Genomic DNA, 23,193 nt, shown 5'->3' on the forward strand with positions numbered 1-23,193 from the left:
TTCTCTAGGGGAGGGGTGGAGGGAAGGGGAGGGAGAAAACAATTGGACCCTGAGGTTTTGCCAGGGTTATGGTGACCACTAGTTTTGCATGTATTTGGAAAAACAAAATACTCTATTTTCCTAAAAGATGATCTTTGGGGCTTGCTCTGGCGTCACTTGCTTGCCTTGGCTTAGTCACTTCACTCGGCAGGACCTCGATGATCCTGTCTGCCCAGTGAAGGGACTGGACCCTATGGAGCCAGAGAAGGGCTCCGGGAGAGCAGGAAGAGCTCCAGGAAATCCCAAAGCAAACCCCAATTTCCCGTTCCGCCCCACCCCGTCCCGTCCCGCCCCGCCTCGCCTCGCCTGAGACGGCAGGCTCCCAAGTCTCAGCAGGAAAGTGGCAGTGCGCCTGCGCCCCCGGCCCGCGCGCTTCCCGGCGGCGGCGGCGGCGGCGGCGGCGGCCCGACTCGTTCTAGAACCCGGAGCGTTGGGCCCACCGGCTCCTCTGTCTAGTTGTTCCTAGGCAGTGCGCCTGCGCGTTGCCAGGGTCACTACCTAGATGAAGCCAGGGAACTCGCTGGCTTCGGAGGCCGTATTGAGTCTGCGCAGGGCACGGGTATCGAAGGCCTAAAAGGCCTGGAAGGAACCGGAAGCGGAAGTTAATCCGGGGACAACTCTCGCTCAGAGAGCTCCCGTTTTTGTCTCGAAGGAGTCTCGAGATCCCGGCGCCGCCATGGTGAGAACGAGGGGCGGAGCCGGCCCGGGGCAATCCCGGGGGGCGGCCCGGGGGAGGAGGCTGAGCGGGTCCGGGACGAGCCTGGGGGCCTTCCTACTGGACGAGGTGGCTAGGGGCCCCCATTTGGTTGGCTTTGGTCCCCATCGGGGAGGAGGGGCACGGGGCGGGGGGAGCATGGAGGGGGAGCGGCTCAGTGGCTGAGGCGTCTCTTGGCTCTCCCGGTCTCGGGGGGCTGTTGCCGAGAGAGGCGGGGCGAACAGAAGGATTTGCAGCGGACCCCGGGGTGGAAGAGGGTGGGGGGGGGAGGTTGGGGAGATGGACCCCTCCATTTCCCCTCCAACCTCTCCTTATCCAGCCCCATAACAAAGAGGCTAGGCTAGGGCCCCCTCCTTCTCCCCAGCGGAAGGGCGGAGAGTTTAGAAGGGGAAGGCCTCCCGGACAGTGACGGGGAGAGCCCCGGGGGCAGGACACCGTCTCGAGCTTCCCGAGGGAAGAAGAGGTCAGCGGGGAAAGAGTTGGAATCCCCCCCCCCCAGGCTTGCCCCTCGGTAAAGAGGGAGAAGCTGAAGGGGAAGCTCTGAGGTCGCCCCCTCCCCCTCGGGGAGGAGGCGGCTGGATGGTCCGAGTTGCTTGGGGGGTGGGGCGGGGTGGGGACCGAAAGCTTCCAGGGGACAATGGTAGTAGAACCATGGAGGTTCTAAGACCGGCTGGCTGGAATCCTCAGCTGGCAGACGGGGGCCGCTTCCGCCTGGGGAGGGCGATTCAGCCTGGACTGAGGAGCCAGGAGGGGAGCCTGAGGGGAGCCGGGGGGAGGGGCCATTCCTGGGGGGGAAGTCAGATTGGGGGATGCCCTTTAGGAAAAGGAAAGGGGGGGGGTCTCGAAATGGGGACGGCCGAATTTCCTGGAGGGAGAAAGAGGCTGTGATCCCTTGTGCTCTCATGACTGAACAGGAGGAGAGCGAGTTTTCAGACCCAGAGCCCGAGGCTGCCGGAGAGGCAGAGGAAGAAACGAAGTCGGATAATGGAGAGAACGCACCCATCTACTGTGTTTGCCGGAAGCCTGATATCAACTGCTTCATGATGTGAGAGCAGATGAGGGGGCCTATGGGCCAGAAGGCACATGGGGCTGTGGGCTGAAGGGGGGGAGGAGGACCCCAGATTTGGTGTCATGACAAGGCTTCCCCTTCGAAGTCTGATGGGGCTGGGTTCCCCCAAGGAGGCCCAATGAGTCACAGCTGGAGTTGTGGGGAACAGAAGCACACTAGAACCTGTGCCGAGATCCCCAAATATCCCTTACGGGAGGAGCCAGGGCTGCCGGGAACCTTGGGCCCCGATGTATTCCTCAGACGGGGTACGGGGTCAGGATTGGAACCGATTTCAGGAGAAGCCTGGAGGCTGAACACACTGAAGAAGGGGCTCCCTGTTTGCCATACCTCAACATGGGGGGGACCAAATCTCAACTTCGATTTCTTTCTGTCCCTTGCATAGCGGCTGTGACAACTGTAATGAGTGGTTTCATGGTGACTGCATCAAGATCACAGAGAAGATGGCAAAGGCCATACGGGAGTGGTACTGCATGGATTGCCGCGGTAGGTCTTGGTGGGGTGGACTTTGGGGGTGGGGGGAGGCTTGGACATTGCCGGAGGAGTCTCTCGGTCTCTTTCTGCCCCTTCCCTGGACAGAAAAGGACCCGAAGTTGGAGATCAGATACCGCCACAAAAAGCCGGGCCGTGAGCGTGAGGGGGAGCACGAGGGCGAATCCAGAGATGATGCAAGCACCCCACGGAGGAAAGCTGGTCCCGATCTCCTTGTAGATCCCATGCCAAGTGGATCCATGTCCATGGGCAAGGGCTTCGGTTCTCCTCATAAGGTTCCTCCTCCACCAGCACCTGGGCCTGTCCGGGAAGTGCATAGTCAGGTGAGGTCTGCATAGAAGCCTGCCTCTCATAGACTTGGAGGACTTATGGCTTATTGTAGAAGAAAGCTTTGGGTTGGAAAAGAATTTGGGGGCCCAGGACCATTAAGGTTTGTCATTATCGTAGGATATCTGTGATGACAAAGGAGCTTCTCAGAACGCTAAATCCCACGATTGTGTCTCCCCCTTCTTCTCTCCTCACCTGCTTCGTCCCCTGACGGCAGATCAAACGGTCAGCTCGGATGTGTGGGGAGTGTGAGGCCTGCCGACGGACTGAGGATTGTGGCCACTGTGACTTCTGCCGGGACATGAAGAAATTTGGGGGCCCCAACAAAATCCGACAGAAGTGCCGCCTGCGTCAGTGCCAGCTGCGGGCCCGGGTGAGAGAGGAGGAGCTGGCTGTGGACCGCTTGGGCCTGGTGTCCGCCCGGCCTGGGCCTTCCCCTGACCTGTGTTCTTTGGTTTTCTTTATCTGTAGGAATCCTATAAGTATTTCCCTTCCTCGGTGAGTCTGGCATCAGCCGTGGTGAGTGTTAGGGTTTGGGACTTGGCCCCGTTTGGCGCCCCTCCCCCCCCCCCCCCACCCCCCATCCCCCCACCTCCCTGAGATACTCCACATCTAGGCAGAGTTAGAGAGGGTGGCCGTCTGGGCCTGAAATACCTTGTGAAGTTGAAGTGACAGTTGCTAGAATGGAGATGTTCTTGCTAAGGCCTCAGAACCATTCTCTGTTTCCTGTTTCCTTCCAACTTCCCCGCAGTATAGTGGAAGGACCCCTGGGGAAAACCTCAAGTTCTGACCTGCGAGCGGGCCCCTTCCTCTTCCTCACCCGTCCTAGAGGCCAGCTCTGGGCTTTGTGAGCCAGTCTTCGGCCCATTGCTTTCTTCACGATAGAAACTTCTTCGGACACGGGAAGAACATTTCCAGATGTTAAAAGAGCCGCCAGAGGCTGTGGCCACGCCTGAGGCGCTCTCTGATGACGACCTGCCTCTGGATCCCGAGCTCTACCAGGATTTCTGTGCTGGCGCCTTTGATGACCATACTTTGGTGAGATTCCTTTTTATGGTAGAGGGATGAAAGATCCTTCTGGGCCCTGAGATCCCCAGTTGGGTCCTTTGTGTATTTTCTCTGCTCTGAGTCCTTGAGCCTCTTCTAGCCTGAGCGCCATGGGATGTGGACCAGATGCTAGATTGAGGCTTGAAGGATGCAGTTTGGGATGTGCACTCTGCCCTTCACCCCCTAAGGGTCTTTGGGCCGCATCTCCCCCTCTGTGGCAAATGAGTGTTGGATTTCATTGGCCATGAACGGTCTCTGTGGCTTGGATTTTATGTCTTCAAGGGGGAAAAAAGAGGCCTTCTTTCCATAGCTTGGAGCTTCTGCTGGTTAGGGGAAGCTAACTCAGACCTCGCTTTCCCCAAAGGCCTAGCCAGGGGTCCTCAAACTTTTGAAGTAGGGGGCCAGTTCTCTGTCCCTCAGACTGTTGGAGAGCCGGACTATAGTAAAAACAAAAACTTTGTTTTGTGGGCCTTTAAATAAAGAAATTTCATAGCCCTGAGTGAGGGGGATAATCGTCTTCAGCTGCCGCATCTGGCCCGCGGCCTTAGTTTGAGGACCCCTGGAGTGCCTTTCTGCTCTCCTTCCTTATCTGCTGGGAACTGTGGTGACAGGCTCAGTTTCCTCTACCTTCCTGTCCCCAGCCATGGTTGAGTGACCCTGAGGATGCCCCTTTCCTGGACCCAGCTCTTCGGAAACGTGCAGTGAAAGTAAAACATGTCAAGCGGCGGGAGAAGAAGTCGGAGAAGAAGGTGAATGGCGGGAGAGGCGCCAGTAGTGGTGGGCCTTGGGGAGCTGTCCAGGAGACTCACGGGGTTGCCCCTATCGCCCTAGAAGGAAGAGAAGTATAAACGTCATCGGCAGAAGCAGAGGCACAAAGATAAGTGGAAACACCCTGAACGCCCAGATGTCAAGGACCCAGCCTCCTTGCCCCAGTGCCTGGGCCCCAGCTGTGTCCAGCCTGCCCAGCCAGGTTCCAAGTACTGCTCTGATGACTGTGGCATGAAGCTGGCTGCCAAGTGAGGAAGCCATTTCCCCTCCCCCAGCGGCTTGGCCCTTCTTCTCCCCCCCCCCCCCCCCCCCAGCTCTGTTCCTTGCCCACATCACACATGGCCTAGTTCCTTCCCCTATTCTGTTCCATCCCAGCTGTAGCCCATGTGACCCCCGGGAGGGACCCCAGAGGCCACGAGCCCTCTGGGGTCCTTTGCCATACACATCCCTCTTTCTTGCCCTGGCAGTCGAATCTATGAAATCCTACCCCAGAGAATTCAGCAGTGGCAGCAGAGCCCATGTATTGCGGAAGAACATGGGAAGAAGCTTCTGGAGCGGATCCGAAGGGAGCAGCAGGGGGCTCGGATGCGCCTGCAAGATATGGAACGGCGCTTTCACGAGCTGGAGGCTGTCATCCTTAGGGCCAAGCAGCAGGTGGTACGAGAGGATGAAGAGGTGAGAGGAGCCTTGGCAGAGAAGGGAGCCCTTAGGAAACGTGAACCATTCTCAGCCTCATTTCATGTTTGCCTCTGTTCTCTGGCATTTCAGAGTAATGAGGGAGACAGTGAAGACACAGACCTACAGATCTTTTGTGTCTCCTGTGGCCACCCCATCAACCCCAAGGTAGCGTTGAGACACATGGAGCGTTGCTATGCCAAGGTACGCGGCCCCTCAGCCGTTTGGGGAAGACGGGGTGGTGGTCCCTCCTGGTCTTTGCAGGGCAGTTGGGCCAGTCGGGCCGGAGCTGAGGCTTGATCCTGGGAGGCCTTGGAAGATGGGCAGTAAACTTATCCTTCGGAGGCCAGGGTCCAGGCTTGTTTGGCTTAAGGAAATGGGAACTGTCTGACCTGGCGGAGGGCAGAACGGTAGCTGTCCTCAGAACAACAGAGATCGGACAGACTCTTGGCCGGGGGGGGAAGGGAGAGGGCAGAGAGGCAGAGGGCAGGAAGTGGGCACCAGCTGATGAAGGTAAGACAAGCAGATGCCTGCTAACAAGGGGATGACTCTTGGCCGAGCCGGCTCTGTGAGGAACATCTGTCACACTTGGCCCCCTGTGTCTTCCACAGTATGAGAGCCAGACATCCTTCGGATCCATGTACCCCACCAGAATTGAGGGGTGAGAAGGGGCATTTTACGGGAGGGGTGGGGAAGGCTGAGCCATCGTCTTCTCCGATCACTGATAACCATCTGGTTCTCTTGCTTCTCACCCCCCCACCCTACTAGGGCCACTCGACTCTTCTGTGACGTCTACAACCCACAGAGTAAGACATATTGCAAACGCCTGCAGGTACTATGCCCTGAGCACTCCAGGGACCCTAAGGTGAGTAAGGACGTAGGGGACACTGGTGTTTGAAGCGGGCCCTGGGGATGCAGTCCTTGCCATCATTTCTCTGGGGAACAGTTGTCCAAGCTAGTGCCAATGGGTGAAGAGCCCTTAGCTCACGTGTCTCTAATAATCCCCTGGGCTTGTGTGCCCGTTTCGGGGAGGGGCAGGTGCCAGCCGATGAAGTGTGTGGCTGCCCCTTGGTACGGGACGTGTTTGAGCTGACTGGGGACTTCTGCCGCCTGCCCAAACGACAGTGCAATCGGCACTACTGCTGGGAGAAACTTCGGAGAGCTGAGGTGGACCTGGAGCGAGTGCGAGTGGTGAGGATTTTCTGCTTTGGCCCAGGTTTTCTCCCCAAGTCCATGTGGGCTTCAGGCAGTGAGCAGGCTGGAGTACCTGGCACAGAGTGTTAGTCCCAGTTGGAGGTTCTAGAGAAATTGGCACTCTCCATTCTTCTACCTCTGGTGGCGGGCTGGCATTTCTCCTGCATAAGGGCTGTGAGGTTGGGCCAGTGAGACGGCCTTGCCCTTGGAGCTGGGGGAGAGGCCAAATTTGGAGGTGTAGGTAACACACTCTTACCCTGGGGAGGTGGGGTGCTGGGCGAAGGCTGGTGGAAAGAGATGCTCTTCACCTGGAGGAGCTGCATACAAATTGGTCTATGCGAAGTTCCCCCAACTTTGGCCACAGCCACCACTAAACTCAACTTGAGAGAGACCTGGGTTGTGGAAATAGCCACACCCATACACGGCTCTAAAGTGCTTTCCTTGCTCCCTCTTATGTAGTGGTACAAGCTGGATGAACTGTTTGAGCAGGAGCGAAATGTTCGAATGGCCATGACCAACCGGGCCGGCCTGCTGGCGCTGATGCTGCACCAGACCATCCAGCACGACCCCCTCACCACCGACCTGCGGACCAACGCCGACCGCTGAGTCGGCCCCATGGCCCGGAAGGGTAGAGGGGTAGTGACCGACCCTCCCTTCCTTCAGCTCTGCTGCCTTCCTCTCTTCAAGTGTTCAATTGTGCCCCCATGCCTTCCTTGGCCTGTGGGGCCCTGCAACTAGTGTTCTCCTTTGGTGGACCTGCCCTCCCACCAAATCCCTGTTTGTTTGCTTCTGTCATTTGTCTGCCCCTGTTCCACCTGCCCTGAGCCTTTGCTCTGTTCCTGCTAGCCATCCCTTCCCGACCTCAGTAATCCGCACTTTCTAATGACTGAGGCCCTAGAGGGGAATCCAGCAAGAATTTGGGGGGATCTGGGGCTGAGCCTCCAACGTTGTTCACAATAAAGTTTGGGAAAAAAAAGTGGTTGGCTTCCTTTTGCCTCATCTGCTGTGTTTAACCCTCAAGGCCTGACACTCCCCTAGGTGGGGTATAGGGGTAGCCCTGAGGTTCAAGATTTCCAGACCTTCTGGGGTGGCAGGGGCTGCCGGCTCAGCAGGAGGGGAGGGCTGGGCTGAAAACGGACCCAGTTTGGGGGTGCTTCCTCTGGGGCCGCCACACTGGCTAACAGGAGTGGGACTTTGCAGGGATTTTCAAGTTCAACCTCACTAGCTCCCTAGAAGTCAGGTGCTTCTCTTGGCCCCATTTGTCAGATGGGGAAACCGCCTGAAGGAGCGTTAGGTCAGTGAAGGAATCAGAATTTGACCTTGGGAGGGGTGGGGGAAGGCCGGAGTCCCAGCTCATCTGAGGCTCCCTCCTCCCATCTGGTTGCTGGTGCCCGAGGCAGATGCACAGGTGATCATCATGGAGGGTCTGGCATAGGCTGCCTGTGGCAACCTTGGAGGTCCCTTGCACCCTGAACTACTCCTCACGAGTCCCTTCTTGAAACAGACTCCTGACCCCACCCTTGGGTGAGTGCTGGGTGGCCAGGTGCGCCTCTCCCCGCCCGCGTGAGGGGAGTGAGGGAAGCGGGGCTCGAGACTGGAGCTTAACGGAAACTGGCGTGCCTGTCTCCGCCCCCTCGATAGGCTCCGCCCCCTCTCCCGCAGCCTGGCGCGTCTTTGCGTCGCGTTGGGTGGGGCGGGGTCGGACCGGATTTCCGGTTCCGGGTTCAACGGAACTAGTGCTTGCGGCCGTGGTGGGCAGGCAGGCAGGCAGGCCTTCGCTGACTGACGAGGAACGCGGGCTGGGCTGGAGGGAGCCGAGCAGGTAGGAGGGAGCTGGGCCGCGGGGGTGGATGCGGGCCGAGCTGGAGGGGCCGGGGCGCGGGCCCCTGGCTGTCGCTCCCCGGTCACTTCAGGCAAAAGCGCGGGCCCCTGGCGGTCGCTCTCCGGCCATTTCAGGCAAAGGCGCGGAGGCGGCTGAAAGAGCGAGTCTTTAAAAATTGGCAGCCTGCGCGCCGGGCTGATGGCGACGGTTCAGAGGAAGGGACGGAAAGTTAAGGCCTCCGCGCCTTGGAAAGGCGGCGGGCCTGGCTTGCGTCCCTCGAGTCTGGGCCTGGGCCCGTGAGGGGGCGGGGGAGGGGGGAGGGGAAGAGGGAGGGCGAGCGAGAGAGAGCGATCCTGAGCGTGGGGGCTCTGAGGAGGACTGAGGAGTCGGGCGGGGAGGCGGCTAGTTCCTCCCCTCCCCCCTCCTTTTTCACCGCTTCCCTCGCTTTCCCTTCTCCTTTTCCTCCCCCTCCGCGGTCCCTCCAGTCTGTCCAGAACAGGCCTTGTTTCTGCCTCCCCAGGGGGACTCGAAGGGAAAAGCGCCCAGAACTGCAAGGCGGGCAAAGAGGGCAGTAGGTGGCGCTCCCTCGAGGTGACGGCAGACGGGGGTCCCACTGGTGAAGCCGCCCAGCCATTTGCGGCCGCGGTTTCCTTCTTTGGAAAATAAGGGGGTGGGTTTCAGTTGCCTGCAGGGTCCGACCCAGCACTATTTTGGGCCACATCTCTTCCTGCCCCTTGTGTGGTGAGGAGGAGGAAGAGGGGTTCTTGGGGAAGGGGGAGGGGCACCCTGGGGCTTTTGCTTTCTCTGGTTGCTGGGGAAGGGCGGATTTGGCCCACGTTAAGCCAAAGCCGACGGGCCACCAGGTTCTGATTTAAGGGCCATACGGAGAGGGGGAATTCCACCGTTTCCTCTGAGAGCCATATTGCTCCCATCAGAGCCAGGAGGGCAGGGCATGGAGAAGCAGGAAGAAGGCCCGGCTGCTATTTGGCGTACCTGAGCAGCATTTGCTGGCCTAAAGTGTTCTGAGAAGCTTGTGGCCCAGCCAGGGAGGCTGGGTTAGAAGGAGAAATTAAAGAACTAGTGGGCCCCTTTCTGCCCAATTCTAGAGCACTGGCTTAGCTGGGGGCTTACAGGGCTTACTGGGGACAAGGATCGAGAGGACACTTTTTCCCAGGTGGCCCTTAGGCTGAGCCCAGATCAGAAGGCCCAGGCTTGCTGTTGCTTTTGGCCAGGCCCCTCAGGTGTGGCTAGGCACCCCTGGATGTGTCAGCCCAGAGTCTACCCCTTCCCTCTACCTGGCTCACAGCAACTGAGCTAAATTCAAGGTGTGTCGGTAGCATCAGTGGCATCTTAGCACTCCAGAACAGCAGGCAGGATTGGTCTGGACTCTCAACCTGTTGGGCTCCTGGGAGAACTGAAGCCCCTTCCATCTTGGATCCTTTATCATTTCTTTTCCAAAGCAGCCATTTTACCTCTGGTTCTAAAAAGTAACAGCCCCATTTTAGGGTTTCTTTCCATTCCATTCTTTTCTTTTCTGTTCCTTTCCCTTCCTTTCTATTCTATTCCATTCCTTTCCATTCCATTGATTCCATTCTGTTCTTTTCCATTTCCTTCCGTTCCAGTTTTTTGTGTTCCATTCCATTCTGTTCTTTTCCATTTCCTTCTGTTCCAGTTTTTTGTGTTCCATTTCATTCCATTCTGTTCCTTTCCATTCCATTTTGTTTTTTCTCATTCCTTTCTGTTCTGTTCTATTCCATTCCTTTCTGTTCCATTCTTTTTCATTCCATTCCATTCTGGTCCTTTCCATTCCATTCCTTCCCATTCCTTTCTGTTCTATTCCATCCCATTTTCTTCTTTCCCATTCCTTTCTGTTCTATTCCTTTCCATTTTCTTCTTTCCCATTCCTTTCTGTTCTATTCCATTCCATTTTCTTCTTTCCCATTCCTTTCTGTTCTATTCCATCCCATTTTCTTCTTTCCCATTCCTTTCTGTTCTGTTCTATTCCATTCCTTTCTGTTCCATTCTTTTTCATTCCATTCCATTCTGTTCCTTTCCATTTCATTCCTTTCTGTTCTGTTCCATTTTATTCCGTTCTTTTCCATTCCTTTCTGTTCTGTTCTTTTCCTTTCCATTCCATTCCGTTGCTTTTCATTCCATTCCTTTTCATTCTGTTCCATTCCTTTCTTTTCTTTCCCTTCCTTTCTTTCGATTTGATTCCTTTTCTTCCCATTCCTTTTCTATTGTCCATTCATTTCCTCTCCTCTTTTTCTTTTCTCCTCTCCTTTCCTTTTTCCTTTCTCCCCTCCTTTTTCCTTTTTCTTCTCTCCTTTTTCCTTTCCTTCACCAAGTACCCTTGGCACACTCATTCCCTATTGAGTTTGAGAGGCAGACCTGGGTTTATCCAATGTCTGGACTAGCTGGTCCTTTAGCCTTGAACTACTGCCTTCTTCTTTGGCCTCAGTTTCCCCCATTTTATACAATTCTCACTGAGACTGTGATTCTAGGCAAGCTGGGTTTGCCTTCCATTCATTGGACCCTTCTCCCAGGAAGATCTTGGTCTTTATTTAAAAGTTGAAGGTTCGAACAAGCCCCAGCAGGGCTTCTTTGTTAGTTTCTGCATGGGCAGTTGACCACAGGGAACAGAGAAACAGGATGTGGTTGCCCAGGCATCCTAGTACGGGGGTCTTGGCATGTGGTAAGCAGGACACAGCTTCCCGCTCGGCTCGGTGCAGGAAGTTTGGGGTCCTGCTGGACGTTTCAAAATCTGGGGCCTCTACAGACTCTTGGTAGTTTCAAAGTCTTGTTAATCCCAACCAGTGGTTGGAGAGCACTCTTCCCTGGGAGGAGACAGGCGTTATCTCATTTGGTAAATATCTTGCCATCCCCCTTCTCTGACCACCCAGGTCCCTGATGCTGTGCGGTTCCATCTGCTTTGAGGACAGTAAAGCCCCTTCCTTAGAGAAATGGCCTCTTGGCGGTTCTTACTGATCAAACCTGCAACTCCACTGCAGGGTGGGGGGGGCAGGCCTATGCCTGGAGTGTGTAGCCTCCGGTTTGCCTCTTCCTTTGGCCTGCTGACCTGCCCTGCCTGGGCTCCCTGCACCCCACTGACCTGCCCCCCCCCCCTGCAGGCGGCCACCTCTGGCGCCCATCACTCTCTCCCCTCCCCTGACCCCCGTCCTCCATGGCTGAGGACTGGCTGGATTGCCCCGTGTTGGGCCCGGGCTGGAAGCGCCGTGAATCCTTCCGGAAATCCGGAGCTACCTGCGGTCGTTCAGACACCTATTACCAGAGGTAGGCAGGCACCGAGGTCTTGAGGGGGCGCTGCTGGAGGTGGGGAAGGGATTGAAAGCTTTGGGCTGCAGATGATGGTTCTGGGGAGGTGTGGACAGAGCTTCTCATTTCTGCAGAGGGGGGCACCAACAGTGCTATTGCCCCAGGGGCCCACATGTTGAACCGCCCGGGTGGCACCCTAGGTGGGTCAGGAACAACTGGGCCTAGTCTGCCAGCCTCTTTCCAGTGAAGTGGCCTCCCAACCCTGGCCTCTCTGTTGGATTGAGGGAGCCGTGGGAAGAGAAGGGGAAGGAGGGTGGGAATCATTTTTATAGTGCCTACCATGTGCCAGGCCCTGTGCTAAGCACTTTACACATATTTTTTCTCGAATCCTCACGCCTGCCCCGGGAGGTAGGTGCTGTTGTGCTGCCCGACTTACGGCTGAGGAAAATGAGGCAGACCGGGAAGTGACTTGCCTAGGGCCGCAACAGCCAGCAAGTGTCCGAGGCCAAATTTGACACGGGCCTTGAGGCCTCTGAGTGAAAACTTTTATTTTATTTGGAGCCCAGCGAGGTCGGAACCCAAGGGAGGGGGCAGTGGCTACAAAGTGGGCATCTGGGGAGCTGTTGTGTTCTCTGGCCCCGGGCCTGGACTGGGTGTGCTCACGGAAACGGTCTCCACCGGCCTCACCCCCTCTCCCGGCCCTCCCCCCAATGTAGCCCTACGGGAGAGCGGATTCGGAGTAAGGTTGAGCTGAGGCGCTTCTTGGGCCCTGACTGTGACCTTAGCCGCTTTGACTTCAAACGGGGTGTCCTCCAGTATTTGCCCGCCAAGGTATGTTGTACTGCGGGAGGCGGGAACGGGATCAAGAAGGTGAGGGCCCTTTTGGAGTCCTGCTCGTGTTCCACCCTCCCCCCCCCAGGGAGCTTCTCAAAAGAAAAAGAAGAAGAAGAAGAAGAGGAAGAAGAAGAGACGAGTTTGGCCCAAGAAGAAAGAACCGTCCCTCAAAGAGAAGCAGTCTCTGGGGTCAACCCCCAGATTCTGCCAGCCTCCCCCCCTGGCCACTCTGGCTATGTGAGTGGGAGACCTGCCTGGTTCATCCCGCCGGGGAGCTCCCCAGCCCAGAATTCTTCGAATCGCACAGGGATGGGGCTTCTGGGGGGTCGGGGCGGCACCCTGCTCTTTAAGGTTGCTCCCAGTGCGGGGCCCCTTGGCACCCCCGGGATGGGAAGGGATGAGATCTGTGAGGGAGTCAGTCACCAGTGCCCTTCTTGCCCCCAAATACCCCCCCAGCCTGCTGTAACTTCTCCTTTGGGGTTCACTGGCCAGGCTCTCCTTCCCCCTTAGAACCTGTGAAAACTGTGGCGCCAGCATCTCAGGGGACGACGCTCGGCGCCAGCGGCTCCGGACTCTATGTCAAGGCTGCCGAGGTGGGTCTGGGCTGGTGCTGCGCTCCTCTCTCCCCCCACCCCCCTCCCCTTCCCCATCACTGGCTTGTCTCTAGGAATTGGGGTGGAGTTTGGCTGGGGGCCCTTGTGGCCAGGGATCAGTGTTTTCCTTTCTTCCCCCAGCCCGGAGGAATGCCTTCAACCGGGAGCAGAGGATGTTCAAGGTACTAGTTCTTGTTGAGCTCCCGGCCCGGGCCCCACCCCTGCCCTCAAGGGGCTGACAGTCTGGGGGGAGTTTGGGGGGGGGGGGTGACCCGGGCGTCTCCTTTCTCCTTGGCAGCGAGTAGGCTGTGGTGAGTGCAAGGCCTGCCAGCTGACTGTGGATTGTGGCACGTGCCCCGACTGCACCATGCGGGTTTCCCGGCCTGGTGCCTCCCAGCTCCCTGGAAGCCAGTGTGCCCAGCGCCGCTGCCTCAAGATTGTGAAGAAAGTGAGTGGGACTCCTGGGGCTGGACTGGGCCCGGGGCTGGGCCCTCACGATGCTATTTAATGCCCCTTGCTTCCCAGAGTTTTGGCTGCGGTGTCTGTTCTGGCTGTAAAGTCAAGGAGGACTGTGGGATCTGCTGCATTTGTGAGCGCCGGGGGAAACCAGACCTCAAGAGGCAATGGAAATGCCTTCAGCGGCGCTGCCTCAAGGTGAACACTCCCAAAGGTCCTGGGGTCGCGGGCCTGCTTGCATCTTACATGGTTGACAGGTCTTGGAATGGAGCTCAGGTCCAAAAGCTGAACCCCAGGGGCTTCTGCTGCCCAGAATGGCTTTACTGAGTCTAAGGCTGGGGAGCTAACTCTTCCCTTAGTGTGGGGGTCGCAAGAAGCCCCAGGTGCCCAAACACTTCATCGCAACTGACAGAGCCCTTGCCTCCCAGAAGCGCATCAAGAAGAAACCCCGAGGATTGGCCACCAGGAAGCTCCCGGGCAGACGTCCCCGAGTCCTGATGCCGCCGCCCCCCCCTCAAGCCTACGGCCCTTTCAGCACTACTAAGGTGGGGAGCACTGCAGCTCGGATAAGTGTGGGGAGAGCTGGGGCGGGGCTTCCTGGCCTCTGACCTGGGTGCAGCAGGCCACGGTCCCCATCTAGTTTTTGTCATTGGTTCCCCCCCTTTTCCCTCCACTCCATCTTCTTCCTCCCTTTTTGCCTCTGCTGTCAGACTGGGTTAGCAGTGCCAGTGGAGGTACTTGGCTGCTTCCTGGGGGCTTCTTTGTTCCTGAGGGGTTGGGCATCTGCTTTGATATTGAGGGCTTGGAACCTAGGGAATGGGGGAGGTGAAAAGGGGTGCCCTGAGGCCTTGACTCTCCTAGGCTGGCTTCCAGCTTCCCTTATGCTGTCCTGACTTCGCCACTGAGCACAGTAGGAAGAAACTTCTGACTAGGAGTGGGGGGCACGGTGCCCACTAGTTTCTTCCTTCTGCTTGTTCTCCCTTTCTCCCTGACCCTGTTGCTGTGCCTCTGACTTCTGGCACTGAGGGTTGCATCTGCCTGCCCCCGCCTTTCTATCCTGCATGTCTATAGGGTCTCTTTCCCAGCGTCATCCATAAATGCATGGAGCTTTTGGGGGTCCTGCTCCTCCACAGGCTCAGTCTGCCCTTGCTCTCTGTTTTTTCCATCAATCCCTTTGGGCCCCATCCTGCCCTGCTCAGGACAGGCCACCTTCAAAGCTACCCAGGAGCCAAGTTTGATGTCTGATAAGGCTCCCCACAGTGGTGACAGTGAGTGGGGCCTGAGGGTGAGGGCACGCATGGTGCATGTGGGGACAGGACTGAGCCAGTCAGTGTGATTCTGCTGCTTCCTTCTTCCTACCTACCCCTGGGGCTGGGCTACCCTACCAAGCTTGTAGCTCCCCAAGCCAGGTCTGTCTTGTCTGTCATCTGTCTAGCCTAGTGGGTGGGAGGACCTCAAAGCCTGGGAGTAGCCCCTCTGCCTGTTGTGATCTGCCCGCCTGCCTGCCAGCCCCAGGTTCCAAGCCCCAATGGGGGCCCTGTGGTGCCATCACTTTGTTGTTGGAGAAGGCCTGATTTCCAGGAAGAGGGCGGAGGGCTGAGGGGAAGAGGAGAGAAGGCAGGAAGGTCTCCAGAGGTTCATCTCTTTCCCTGCCTTTCCTCATCACCCTTCCTCTCCCTTCCTCATCTCCTATGATCCTCTGTCCCCTTCCTCCCTGGCCTGGCTGGCAGAAGGCCGCTCCTGCGAAGGCCCCCGGGCTGGCAGAGAGGTCCCACTGCGGCAGCTACGGCAGTGAGTGGATTTTAAACTCAGTGTCTGGCTTGAAAGCTGGGGGCAGTGTCCTCCTGGCCCGGGCGGGAGGGGGCCTTGCCCTGCCCCATCCTGTCTTGTCCCCCCCTGCACGTGAGTGAACCCTACTCCCTTATTTCATGAAGACCAATCCCATCTCCGTGCTGGGGCCTGCGTGCGTGTGTGCGCGCGTGTGTGTGCATCTGTGTGAGTATAGATATCTCCACTTGCTTTGTTCTGATCCCGGCTGTGTCATTTGTCCATCCCGTATTCACAATCACCCCACTATCATATTTTTTTGGGGGGGGATCATTTCTTCCCCATTCTGTCAGAGCTGTTAGGAGTTGGGGGGAAGTGGGCACTGTGGTGGGAAGATCATAAGAGTCCTGGCTCTGAATGGGCAGATCCTTGGACCTCCTACCCACTTTGGGTTGTATCATGGCAGGAGGACGGGGACATGTGTGGCTGTGATGCCTTATCCCCCTTCCCCTTTGACAAATGAGGAGCCAGAATCCCAGCTGGAAGGGGAAGAGAACAGATGCCCGGTAACTGGCACAATAGCACAGGTGTGAGAGAAACCCCATGAGTTTCTCTATCCCGTCCACGCCAGTCTTTCCTGTCTCTCCCCGCCACAGACACACATGCACACGCACATGGAACATCCCTTGTAGAGAAAGGGAAACATTTGGACCCGTTCCTGGAATACTTCTAAGAAGGCTGATAAAGCACAGTTCTGGGCCACTCTTGCACCCAAGGGTGTCCCTAGCAGGAATGTGCTCTGTCTTTGGTGGTCAAGCTTGGCCCGGCCCAAGATTTTGCTGCCCTTAGATCCCATCCCCAGAGCCAGGACTGTGATTTCCTGTTAGAGGACTGTTGTCCTCCAGTCCCACAGAAATGGAAGTTGCTTCTGGAACCCGGCAGAGTGAGTGAGATAAAAGGGGTATGCCACCTATCGGCCGTGGTGCACAAGCAGGCGTTTACATGCAGCTCGTGGAAGGAGCCCCTTTTGCTCAGGTCATCCGGTCACTTTGCAGGGAGAGAGCAGGAGGGGGTAGAATTTGAGGGTCTAGCTGCCAGCCGCTCCTTCACCAGCTTGTTCGTTCCCTTCCCCATCCTTGCAGCTCGACGTTGGTTATAAGGCCAAAGAGCCAAATTGGGGCCAGAGCTGCCCTGCACCTTCCAAGCTGGTAAGGCCCTGACTTGGCCATGGGGCTACTGGGTAGGCTGGGCCTTGCTTGGAGTTGGGGGTTTGCTTGTAAACACAGAGGGATGACGTGAGGGGAAAGGCTTGGTGCGTTGGACTCAGGCTGGGGTCTTGGCACCTGGCCCGAAAACCTCCCAGGGAACCCTTGCACTTGGGCCGCTGGCCCCTCCCCCTCCCACCTGTTCTTCTTGCAGTTGCCTGTGGTCCCTGCCTTCTTCTCCAAGAACTTTCTGTATTACTGTGTAGGCTCTGATTTTCTAGTGAGTGTCCAAGTCTCTTTTTCCCCTCCCCCTTGGCCCACTTGGCCACCGTGATCCCCAGTGGCTAATAAATTAGTAGCTCTGCTCCCCCTCTCCCAAGCTGGGTGCTTGATAGGAAGGTTCTCCTCGGCTCTTTGACCCTTCTGGTGCTAGTTTGGAGGCCCTTCCTACCACGCCCCCCTGCCCGATTCCTGTCCCAAGGTGTGCGGTCAAGGGGCCACCCAGTCCAGGGCTTTATGCCAGAGGTTTGTCCTGGGGGCCAGTAGAATTGTGAAAGGCTGGCTTGGGGTTGTGATGCTCAAGGAAGCTTCCTACAGCAGACATGGGATCACCCAGGGGGCCAAGGTAAAGAGTCGGTTTGGACACGTCTGTCCGAAGAGCCGTCTAGAAGCCCCTACTGTCCCACTGTTCGCCAGCCTGCCTCCAGGGGGGCTGCCGTCCTGCCCCAGCGGGAGCGCTGGCAGCCCAGGTGATCTTGTCTCTCTCGCCTGCCGCCCAGCACTACTCTAGTCACCGGCAGAGCCGCAAATGTGGGGTGTGTGCGGCATGCCGGCGCCGCGTGGACTGTGGCCAGTGCGACTTCTGCCAGGACAAGCCCAAATTTGGGGGCTGTAACCAGAAGCGCCAGAAGTGCCGATGGAGGCAGTGCCTGCAGTTTGCCATGGTGGGTGTGGCAGCTGGCTCTGGGGAGGTCCTGGGTAGGCAGTGGCTCATTAAGGTGCTCAGCCAAGTGTCTGCCTACAGAAACATCTGCTGCCTACAGCCAGGTGGGACAGCCCTGCTGTAGAGGGGGCAGCTCTGCCTCTGTGCCGGCCACGCCGTAGGAAGGGTGCCTTGGTTAAGCGGGCCAAATCTGGGGGCCTCCAGGGCCAGAGGCTGGTCACTGAGGCCCTCAGCAGTGGGCTTGAGGTAACCCTAATTCCCCATGGCTCCCATCCCTCCCTCCCTCCCACCCTGGGATCCTGAGCTGGACCCGACCCCTGCACGGCAGCTTTGGAAGCATTGCTGCCTTCCTCTGATCTCCTTAGCTTCAGTCCTGTGTACCCTGCGCCCTTGGAGGCCATCACCCCTTTTACTCATGCTAACCCAAGCTCCGTGCTTCCTCAGCAGAAGGGGGTTCCTGTGATGATGGAGGAGTTTGATCCTGGCTTTGCAGTGCCCCCGGGGACCGACCTCGTCATCCTACAGGAGCAGGAGGGGCGTGAGAGCGTCCCTGTACTCGTGCCCGGTACCAAGCCACGAGGCTCCAGGTTCTCCACTCCCAGCTGCATCGTCATAGAGGTGAGCACTGGTTGACAGGCCCAGGCTCCCTGGCTCCTTTCATTGCCTCCTTGGCGTGTAAGCCAGTAATCACTTTGTCAGAGGGCCGATGGAGCCGAGTCCCCCTGTGGACTGGACTGAGATTGGCTTGACTTGGAGGGATGCCGTTCAATGCTAACGGTAATCTTGGAGAAGTGTGGCTTAGGAGCTGGCGTCCAGGAAGCAAAGCTTTGGAGGGGCCCACTGTGATGGAAGTAGAGGGTAGAAGTCTCTTGTCACTTTGGGGAACCAGCCTGTGGGGGCCTTGTGCCGGTCTCTTGGCCAGAGGCCCTTAAGGCTTCGTCTTCGGTTTTCCCTGCAGGAGTTTGCGTGTCCAAATTTTGGGGTGTTCGTCTCAACCCCCCCGATAAAGCAGGAGGTTGAGAGTTATGGGGACCAAGCTTTTGGACCTGTCTTTCCTCCCCCTTCAGACTTCTCTCCTGGCCTCCCCGTTACCTTGGTAACTTGATCTCCCATGGTCCTCCCCAAATATCACCCTCTGCTGCCACTCAAGGCTTGACTCCCATGTGCAAACGCTGCTTGATGCCCTTCCTGTTTCTTGGATGGAAGTTTGAAAGTCGCTTCTGTGCCATGATGCCTTTGTGGGTCTTGCTAACTGTTATGGAAGACACAGAATTCTGCCTTGGTCTGGCTCCGAATCTCCAGCCTGGAAAACTCCTGGAAGAGGGGGCGGGAGGGGAAAATCGTGCCGCTATCTTCCCCAGACCTGGCCCACTTCGTGTCAGTTTTTCGAGCATAATAGGTCATTTACTAGTGGTTTGTGGTTTTTTTTTAGGATGTTGATAGGGCTCAGCTACCACTTTCTGTGAAACAAGAGGAAACCTGGGGCGAGGAAGAGGAAGAAGAGGAGGAGGAGGAGGAGGAAGAGGAGGAGGAGGATGCAAAAGCAGACACTCCTGTGGTGAGTGACTGAGGGCTAGCCTTGGGTGGCCCATAAGGAGGGAGGAAGTGAATGAATGGCAGCTGGGGAGTCGTAATTGGAGTTTTTCCTCCAGATCATGGAGATTTATAGCCTGAGTGGAGCCGCCCCGACAAGAGCTGGGTCCTGTGGTGTCCTGGACAGTGTCCTCCAGGAGTTTCTAGCAGAGCTGAATGAGCTGCCCTTGCCTGCCCATTGGGAGGTCCTGCCACCAAGGGGGCCTGACCTGTGCATCACCCAGCGTTCCCCCTTGTCTACCATGGCCTCTGCCGTTATCCATATCCAGCCAGGCCTTTACTTTCACGTAGTGGTACAAGATGTCCCTGTTCCGGCCAACCATGAGCTCTATACAGCTCACCCATTGCGGCTCACCACTGTGGATGAGGTGGTAGAGCTCATCTGCAACCTGGAGGCCTACCATGTGTGCCCTGGCTTCCCTGGCATTGAGAGGCAGGGCTCCCGTTCTCCAGACTGTGATGTCCTAGTGTATGAGGGGCGCTGCCAGGCCTGCTGTGTACCACCCCGCCCCCTCAAAGAGTGGCAGTAAGCCACCTTGTCCTGGGTCCCCATGCATTAAACTGGCGTGTGGGGCCCTTTTCCCCCAGTTCTCCCCTACTACCCTTTGAAGGAGTCAGTCTACACTGGAAAGGCTTGAGGTGAGGACGGATGCCCTTCCCCTCCTTCCCCCCCTCCCCACAGAAACCAGCATTCACCATCTCCCATTGGACTGCTCTCAGAGCATTTCCACCCTTCTGGCCTGCCTCAGCCCTCTGTGGCTCCCAAAAGAACCACCACTGTCCCTGTCCCTGTTGGCACCCCTCCCACACATACATATTCAAGCTCACCTCAGGGATATGGGCTGGGCCCATGTATAGAAGTGTGAGGGGCCTGGATGCTTGGATTTGTCCTGGAAGTGGAGCCCCTAGGGAGGGGCACCTGCAGGGCCAAAGGGCCACTCCTTTCTCTGCTATGCCCCCCTGAAACACACACAGAGATCCCTGAAGCAAAAGGAACTTTATTGGTTTTATGTACCCCAGTGGCCTGCTTAGCTGGTCTGTATTTGTTGCCTTACCTTTATTTTTCTAAATAAAGTATGATTGATGGTTCTGTGAAAAAAAGTGGACTCTTTTGGGGGGGAGGGAAGGTGCGCGCGCACGCACACACACACACACACACACACACACACACTCTTTTGGGGGAGGAGGCAGCAGGGAGGATGTCAGTCCACACAATTCAAGCCTCGTTAGCCAGTATAGGGTTCCAAGAGAGGCTCGTCTGCCTTTCAGGATGTTAAAGACTCGAATCTCAAAGTTTGGTCCAGAGCATCCTGGGAATCTCTGAAATTCTTTCAGAGACTAATTCATAATTAGTTTTTATTTTTAATGTGATCAATATCTATAACCATAACCCACATAAACAAAAACTCTTTAGACAGATCCTCAATCATTTTTAATAGGATAAAGATATTGAGAACAAAAGTTTGAGGACCACTGCTTTAGACAGTCTTTTCTGTGGAGAGCTCCTGACCCTTGAGGCTTTTGGAGGGTGGGGAGAAACAATGATTTAACAGGCAACACCGCCAATTTCCTCAGGGTGTGGTCAGCAAATGAAGGCTTGAAATCACAAAGCTCTGAACACCCTTACAGGTCCAAGTAGGGTGTCCTTAAGTTTTGGGTGGGAAGCTCCTTGTTATCTAGGCTGAAGCCAAGGTTTTCAGGCTAAACCTTCTCTCCCTGTGCTTTGGATCCCCCTGCCCACCAGAAACAGCCTGTGGGTACTGACTGCCCTGCTCTCTGAGCAAAGCTGAGCTTTAGCCATCTGGCCACAAGGATTCCAACTGCATGGTCTGCTCCTCGATCCAGTTTGGCTCTTAAGTCAAATTCATCTCCAACTCCTCTCTTTTCCACTAGCTCTGGAAGGTTCCCTCCCCCACCCCCTCCTCCAAAAAACCACCCATTAGTCAAGAATGGGGCAGGGACATGAAGAAACAGGCTACTGCCCAGAGTTGGGTGGTCTTGCCCCAAAAACTACATTCTTTGTTTGTGGCAGCCCTCTTTGTAGTGGCCAGAAACTAGAAACTAAACTGAGTGCATGTCCATCCATTGGAGAATGGCTGATTAAATTGTGGCTTATGAATATTAGGGAATATTATTGTTTGGTAAAAAATGACCAATAGGATGGTTTCAGAGAGGCCTGGAGAGACTTACAGGAACTGATGCTGAGAGAAATGAGCAGGACCAGGAGATCATTATATACTTCAACAACAATACTGTATGATCAATTCTGATGGACGTGGCCCTCTTCAGCAATGAGATGAACCAAATCAGTTCCAATAGAGCAGGAATGAACTGAACCAGCTACACCCAGGGAAGGAACTCTGGGGGATGACTATGAACCACTACATAGAATTCCCAATTCCTGTATTTTTGTATGCCTGCACTTTTGATTTCCTTCAAAGGCTAATTGTGCACTATTTCAGAGGCCGATTCTTTTTGTGCAGCAAAATAACGGTTTGGACATGTATACTTATTTTGTATTTAATTTATACTTTAATATATTTAACATGTATTGGTCATCCTGCCATCTAGGGGAGGGGGTGGGGAGAAGGAGGGGAAAAATTGGACAAAAGGTTTGGCAATTGTCAATGCTGCAAAATTACTCCTGCATGTATTTTGTAGATAAAAAGCTATTATTAAAAAAAAAAAACTACATTCTTTAAAAGACAGGATTAAAAAGAAAAAAAGTCCCAAGGCAAGATTTTATTGTTTGAAAGGTAAAAATTGCATCCTGAAGTTTTCGAAACAAACTAGTAAGTAGAAGGCTTCAACTGGGCAGAAAATCCAAATGTGAACTCGATTTCCACATCCCATTTTGCGGGGTCATTTCCAATGTGCTAGCAATGTTGAGGTCACTGAAGTCAGTTTCCCAGAAACTCAGGCCCCAGGACGGAAGATCTTGGCCAGCAGCGGCTCGTTTGGCTGAGCCTTCCTGGCAAACTCGTGGATCTGGGCTTGCAGTTGCTGCTCTCTGGCCTGGCTGGTCGGAATCTCTCTGTGCTTCCTGATCTCCATCTCTGTGGGGCGCTGGATGAAGCTCCAGCTCTTCTCAGCCACTACAGAATCCTCCCCACGGGAGGCCAGCGCAGCTTCTGCCTTCTTTAGGAAATGTTTGCTCTTCTCCACGCTCTGCAGGTAAAAGTCTGTTTCGCGCTTAGCCTGAGAGATCTCAGCCCGGAGGCGTTGCTGCCTGACGTGCCGCTCATAGGCCAGGCGCTCGCTCAAATGGCTCCACTTGAATCGGTGCAAATACTGTGAAGGAAGGCCACCAGCAGGTCACCAAGCCGCCCAGCCCAGCTCTCTCTGCCCTGCCCTTCATCACCCGGCCTCACCTTCAGGTTCCACAGATCGTATCGGTAGGGACTTCGGCGCTGGGCGCCCATGGGCGTGTTGTGCAGGCTGGCCACCACCAGCTTGGCCACCCGCTTATCCCGGAACTCCACCCAGCCCTCGGTGTAGTCCTGCCTCAAGCGGCGGCCAGCCGACGAACTCCGGGTTTTCCTTCTTCGGCCAGATCGGTCTGGGTCCCGGAGGAGGGCCGGCCAGCCAAACGGACAGAAGGGTAGAGGTCAAGGCGAAAGCCTGGAGGAAAGGGAGGAACCCTTCCCCCCCCTCCTCCCCCCATCCCTCTTCCCACAATAAGCCGTCGCACATGGAGCGAGGGCGGGGCCTTGGCCCATTTTGCAGCTGGAAACACTGAGGGTCCTACCTACCCAATCCTTTCAAGGAGATACTCCTGGCCGTGGGGGAGGAGTTTGGAGGCCAGACTCTGCCTTCTCGTTCCCTTCTTCCCGTCGCCCCCACCCGCCGCACCTGCGCACTGGTCCCCCTCCCAGCTCGCCACGTGTGTGTGCTGAGGCTCACCCTCCGGCTGGAAGAAGACGCGACCGATTTCGCCGTGAACGCTGAGTAGGTTCCGCACATGCAAGGGCCGGAAGCACGGCGGGATATGCCCCAGGTATATGATGCCGGGCACTACCCGCTTCCCGTCAGCTCCGAGTTCCCCTCCCGTCTCTGACGACGCCGACACGAAGTCCGACTCCAACTCGGACTCGAACTCCCGCGGAGTACTCACGCTGAACCCTTCGGAGCCTGGCTCCAGCCTCACCGCGCTCAGCGACATCCCGGACTCCGCGAGCGCCGGCCGCGGCTACGCCCAATAAGAAAGCCCGGCGGCAGGGTCTGGCCCATTAATGCTCCGCCCCCTTATTAAGGCTGGGGCAGGACGGCCAATCAGGCGAGGCTGGGCGGGAGCAGCAGAGCCACAACAACCGCGAGAGCGCAGGCGCGAGCCTTGGGACACTCCCGGGTTTCTCTGATTTCCGGCGGGTGGTAGATGCTC

The 23,193-nt window shown here is 56.4% G+C and overlaps 3 protein-coding genes across 13 annotated transcripts; 2 read left to right on the forward strand and 1 right to left on the reverse strand.

Moving 5' to 3' along the window:
* The first annotated feature begins 502 nt into the window (after positions 1–502).
* On the forward strand, positions 503–7,313 carry CXXC1 (CXXC finger protein 1). 5 transcript variants are annotated; one of them, XM_051968005.1, is made up of 15 exons: positions 503–718; positions 1,669–1,799; positions 2,206–2,306; positions 2,400–2,635; positions 2,857–3,012; positions 3,111–3,158; positions 3,525–3,677; positions 4,328–4,435; positions 4,521–4,702; positions 4,922–5,129; positions 5,223–5,333; positions 5,741–5,790; positions 5,898–5,994; positions 6,168–6,320; positions 6,783–7,313. In XM_051968005.1, exons 1-15 carry the CDS (start codon positions 716–718, stop codon positions 6,927–6,929), a joined length of 1,884 nt encoding a protein of 627 aa, XP_051823965.1. In that variant the 5' UTR covers positions 503–715; the 3' UTR covers positions 6,930–7,313. The 5 variants fall into 5 exon arrangements, with proteins under 5 accessions (XP_051823965.1, XP_051823964.1, XP_051823966.1 ...); XM_051968004.1 differs by having other exon boundaries at positions 505–718; positions 4,518–4,702; XM_051968006.1 differs by having other exon boundaries at positions 507–718; positions 3,111–3,137; positions 4,518–4,702.
* A 719-nt stretch (positions 7,314–8,032) lies between these two features.
* Positions 8,033–19,913, forward strand: LOC127543266 (methyl-CpG-binding domain protein 1-like). Of its 7 annotated transcripts, XM_051969332.1 has the most exons (15): positions 8,043–8,145; positions 11,277–11,439; positions 12,138–12,252; positions 12,341–12,492; positions 12,766–12,848; positions 12,990–13,030; positions 13,147–13,296; positions 13,374–13,502; positions 13,733–13,849; positions 17,056–17,220; positions 17,301–17,465; positions 17,664–17,837; positions 18,178–18,315; positions 18,652–18,777; positions 18,872–19,913. In XM_051969332.1, exons 2-15 carry the CDS (start codon positions 11,330–11,332, stop codon positions 19,340–19,342), a joined length of 2,136 nt encoding a protein of 711 aa, XP_051825292.1. In that variant the 5' UTR covers positions 8,043–8,145; positions 11,277–11,329; the 3' UTR covers positions 19,343–19,913. The 7 variants fall into 7 exon arrangements, with proteins under 7 accessions (XP_051825298.1, XP_051825292.1, XP_051825293.1 ...); XM_051969338.1 differs by lacking the exon at positions 11,277–11,439 and having other exon boundaries at positions 8,033–8,145; XM_051969333.1 differs by lacking the exon at positions 8,043–8,145 and having other exon boundaries at positions 10,150–11,439; positions 17,667–17,837.
* Positions 19,914–21,539: 1,626 nt separating this feature from the next.
* Positions 21,540–23,018, reverse strand: LOC127542564 (activator of basal transcription 1-like). The gene is made up of 3 exons (XM_051968276.1): positions 22,716–23,018; positions 22,184–22,371; positions 21,540–22,103 (listed from the first exon to the last, which is right to left on the reverse strand). Exons 1-3 carry the CDS (start codon positions 22,972–22,974, stop codon positions 21,729–21,731), a joined length of 822 nt encoding a protein of 273 aa, XP_051824236.1. The 5' UTR covers positions 22,975–23,018; the 3' UTR covers positions 21,540–21,728.
* Positions 23,019–23,193: the final 175 nt, after the last annotated feature.

The sequence above is a fragment of the Antechinus flavipes genome, chromosome X (genome assembly GCF_016432865.1).
Source record: "Antechinus flavipes isolate AdamAnt ecotype Samford, QLD, Australia chromosome X, AdamAnt_v2, whole genome shotgun sequence".
NCBI classification, from domain to species: domain Eukaryota; kingdom Metazoa; phylum Chordata; class Mammalia; order Dasyuromorphia; family Dasyuridae; genus Antechinus; species Antechinus flavipes.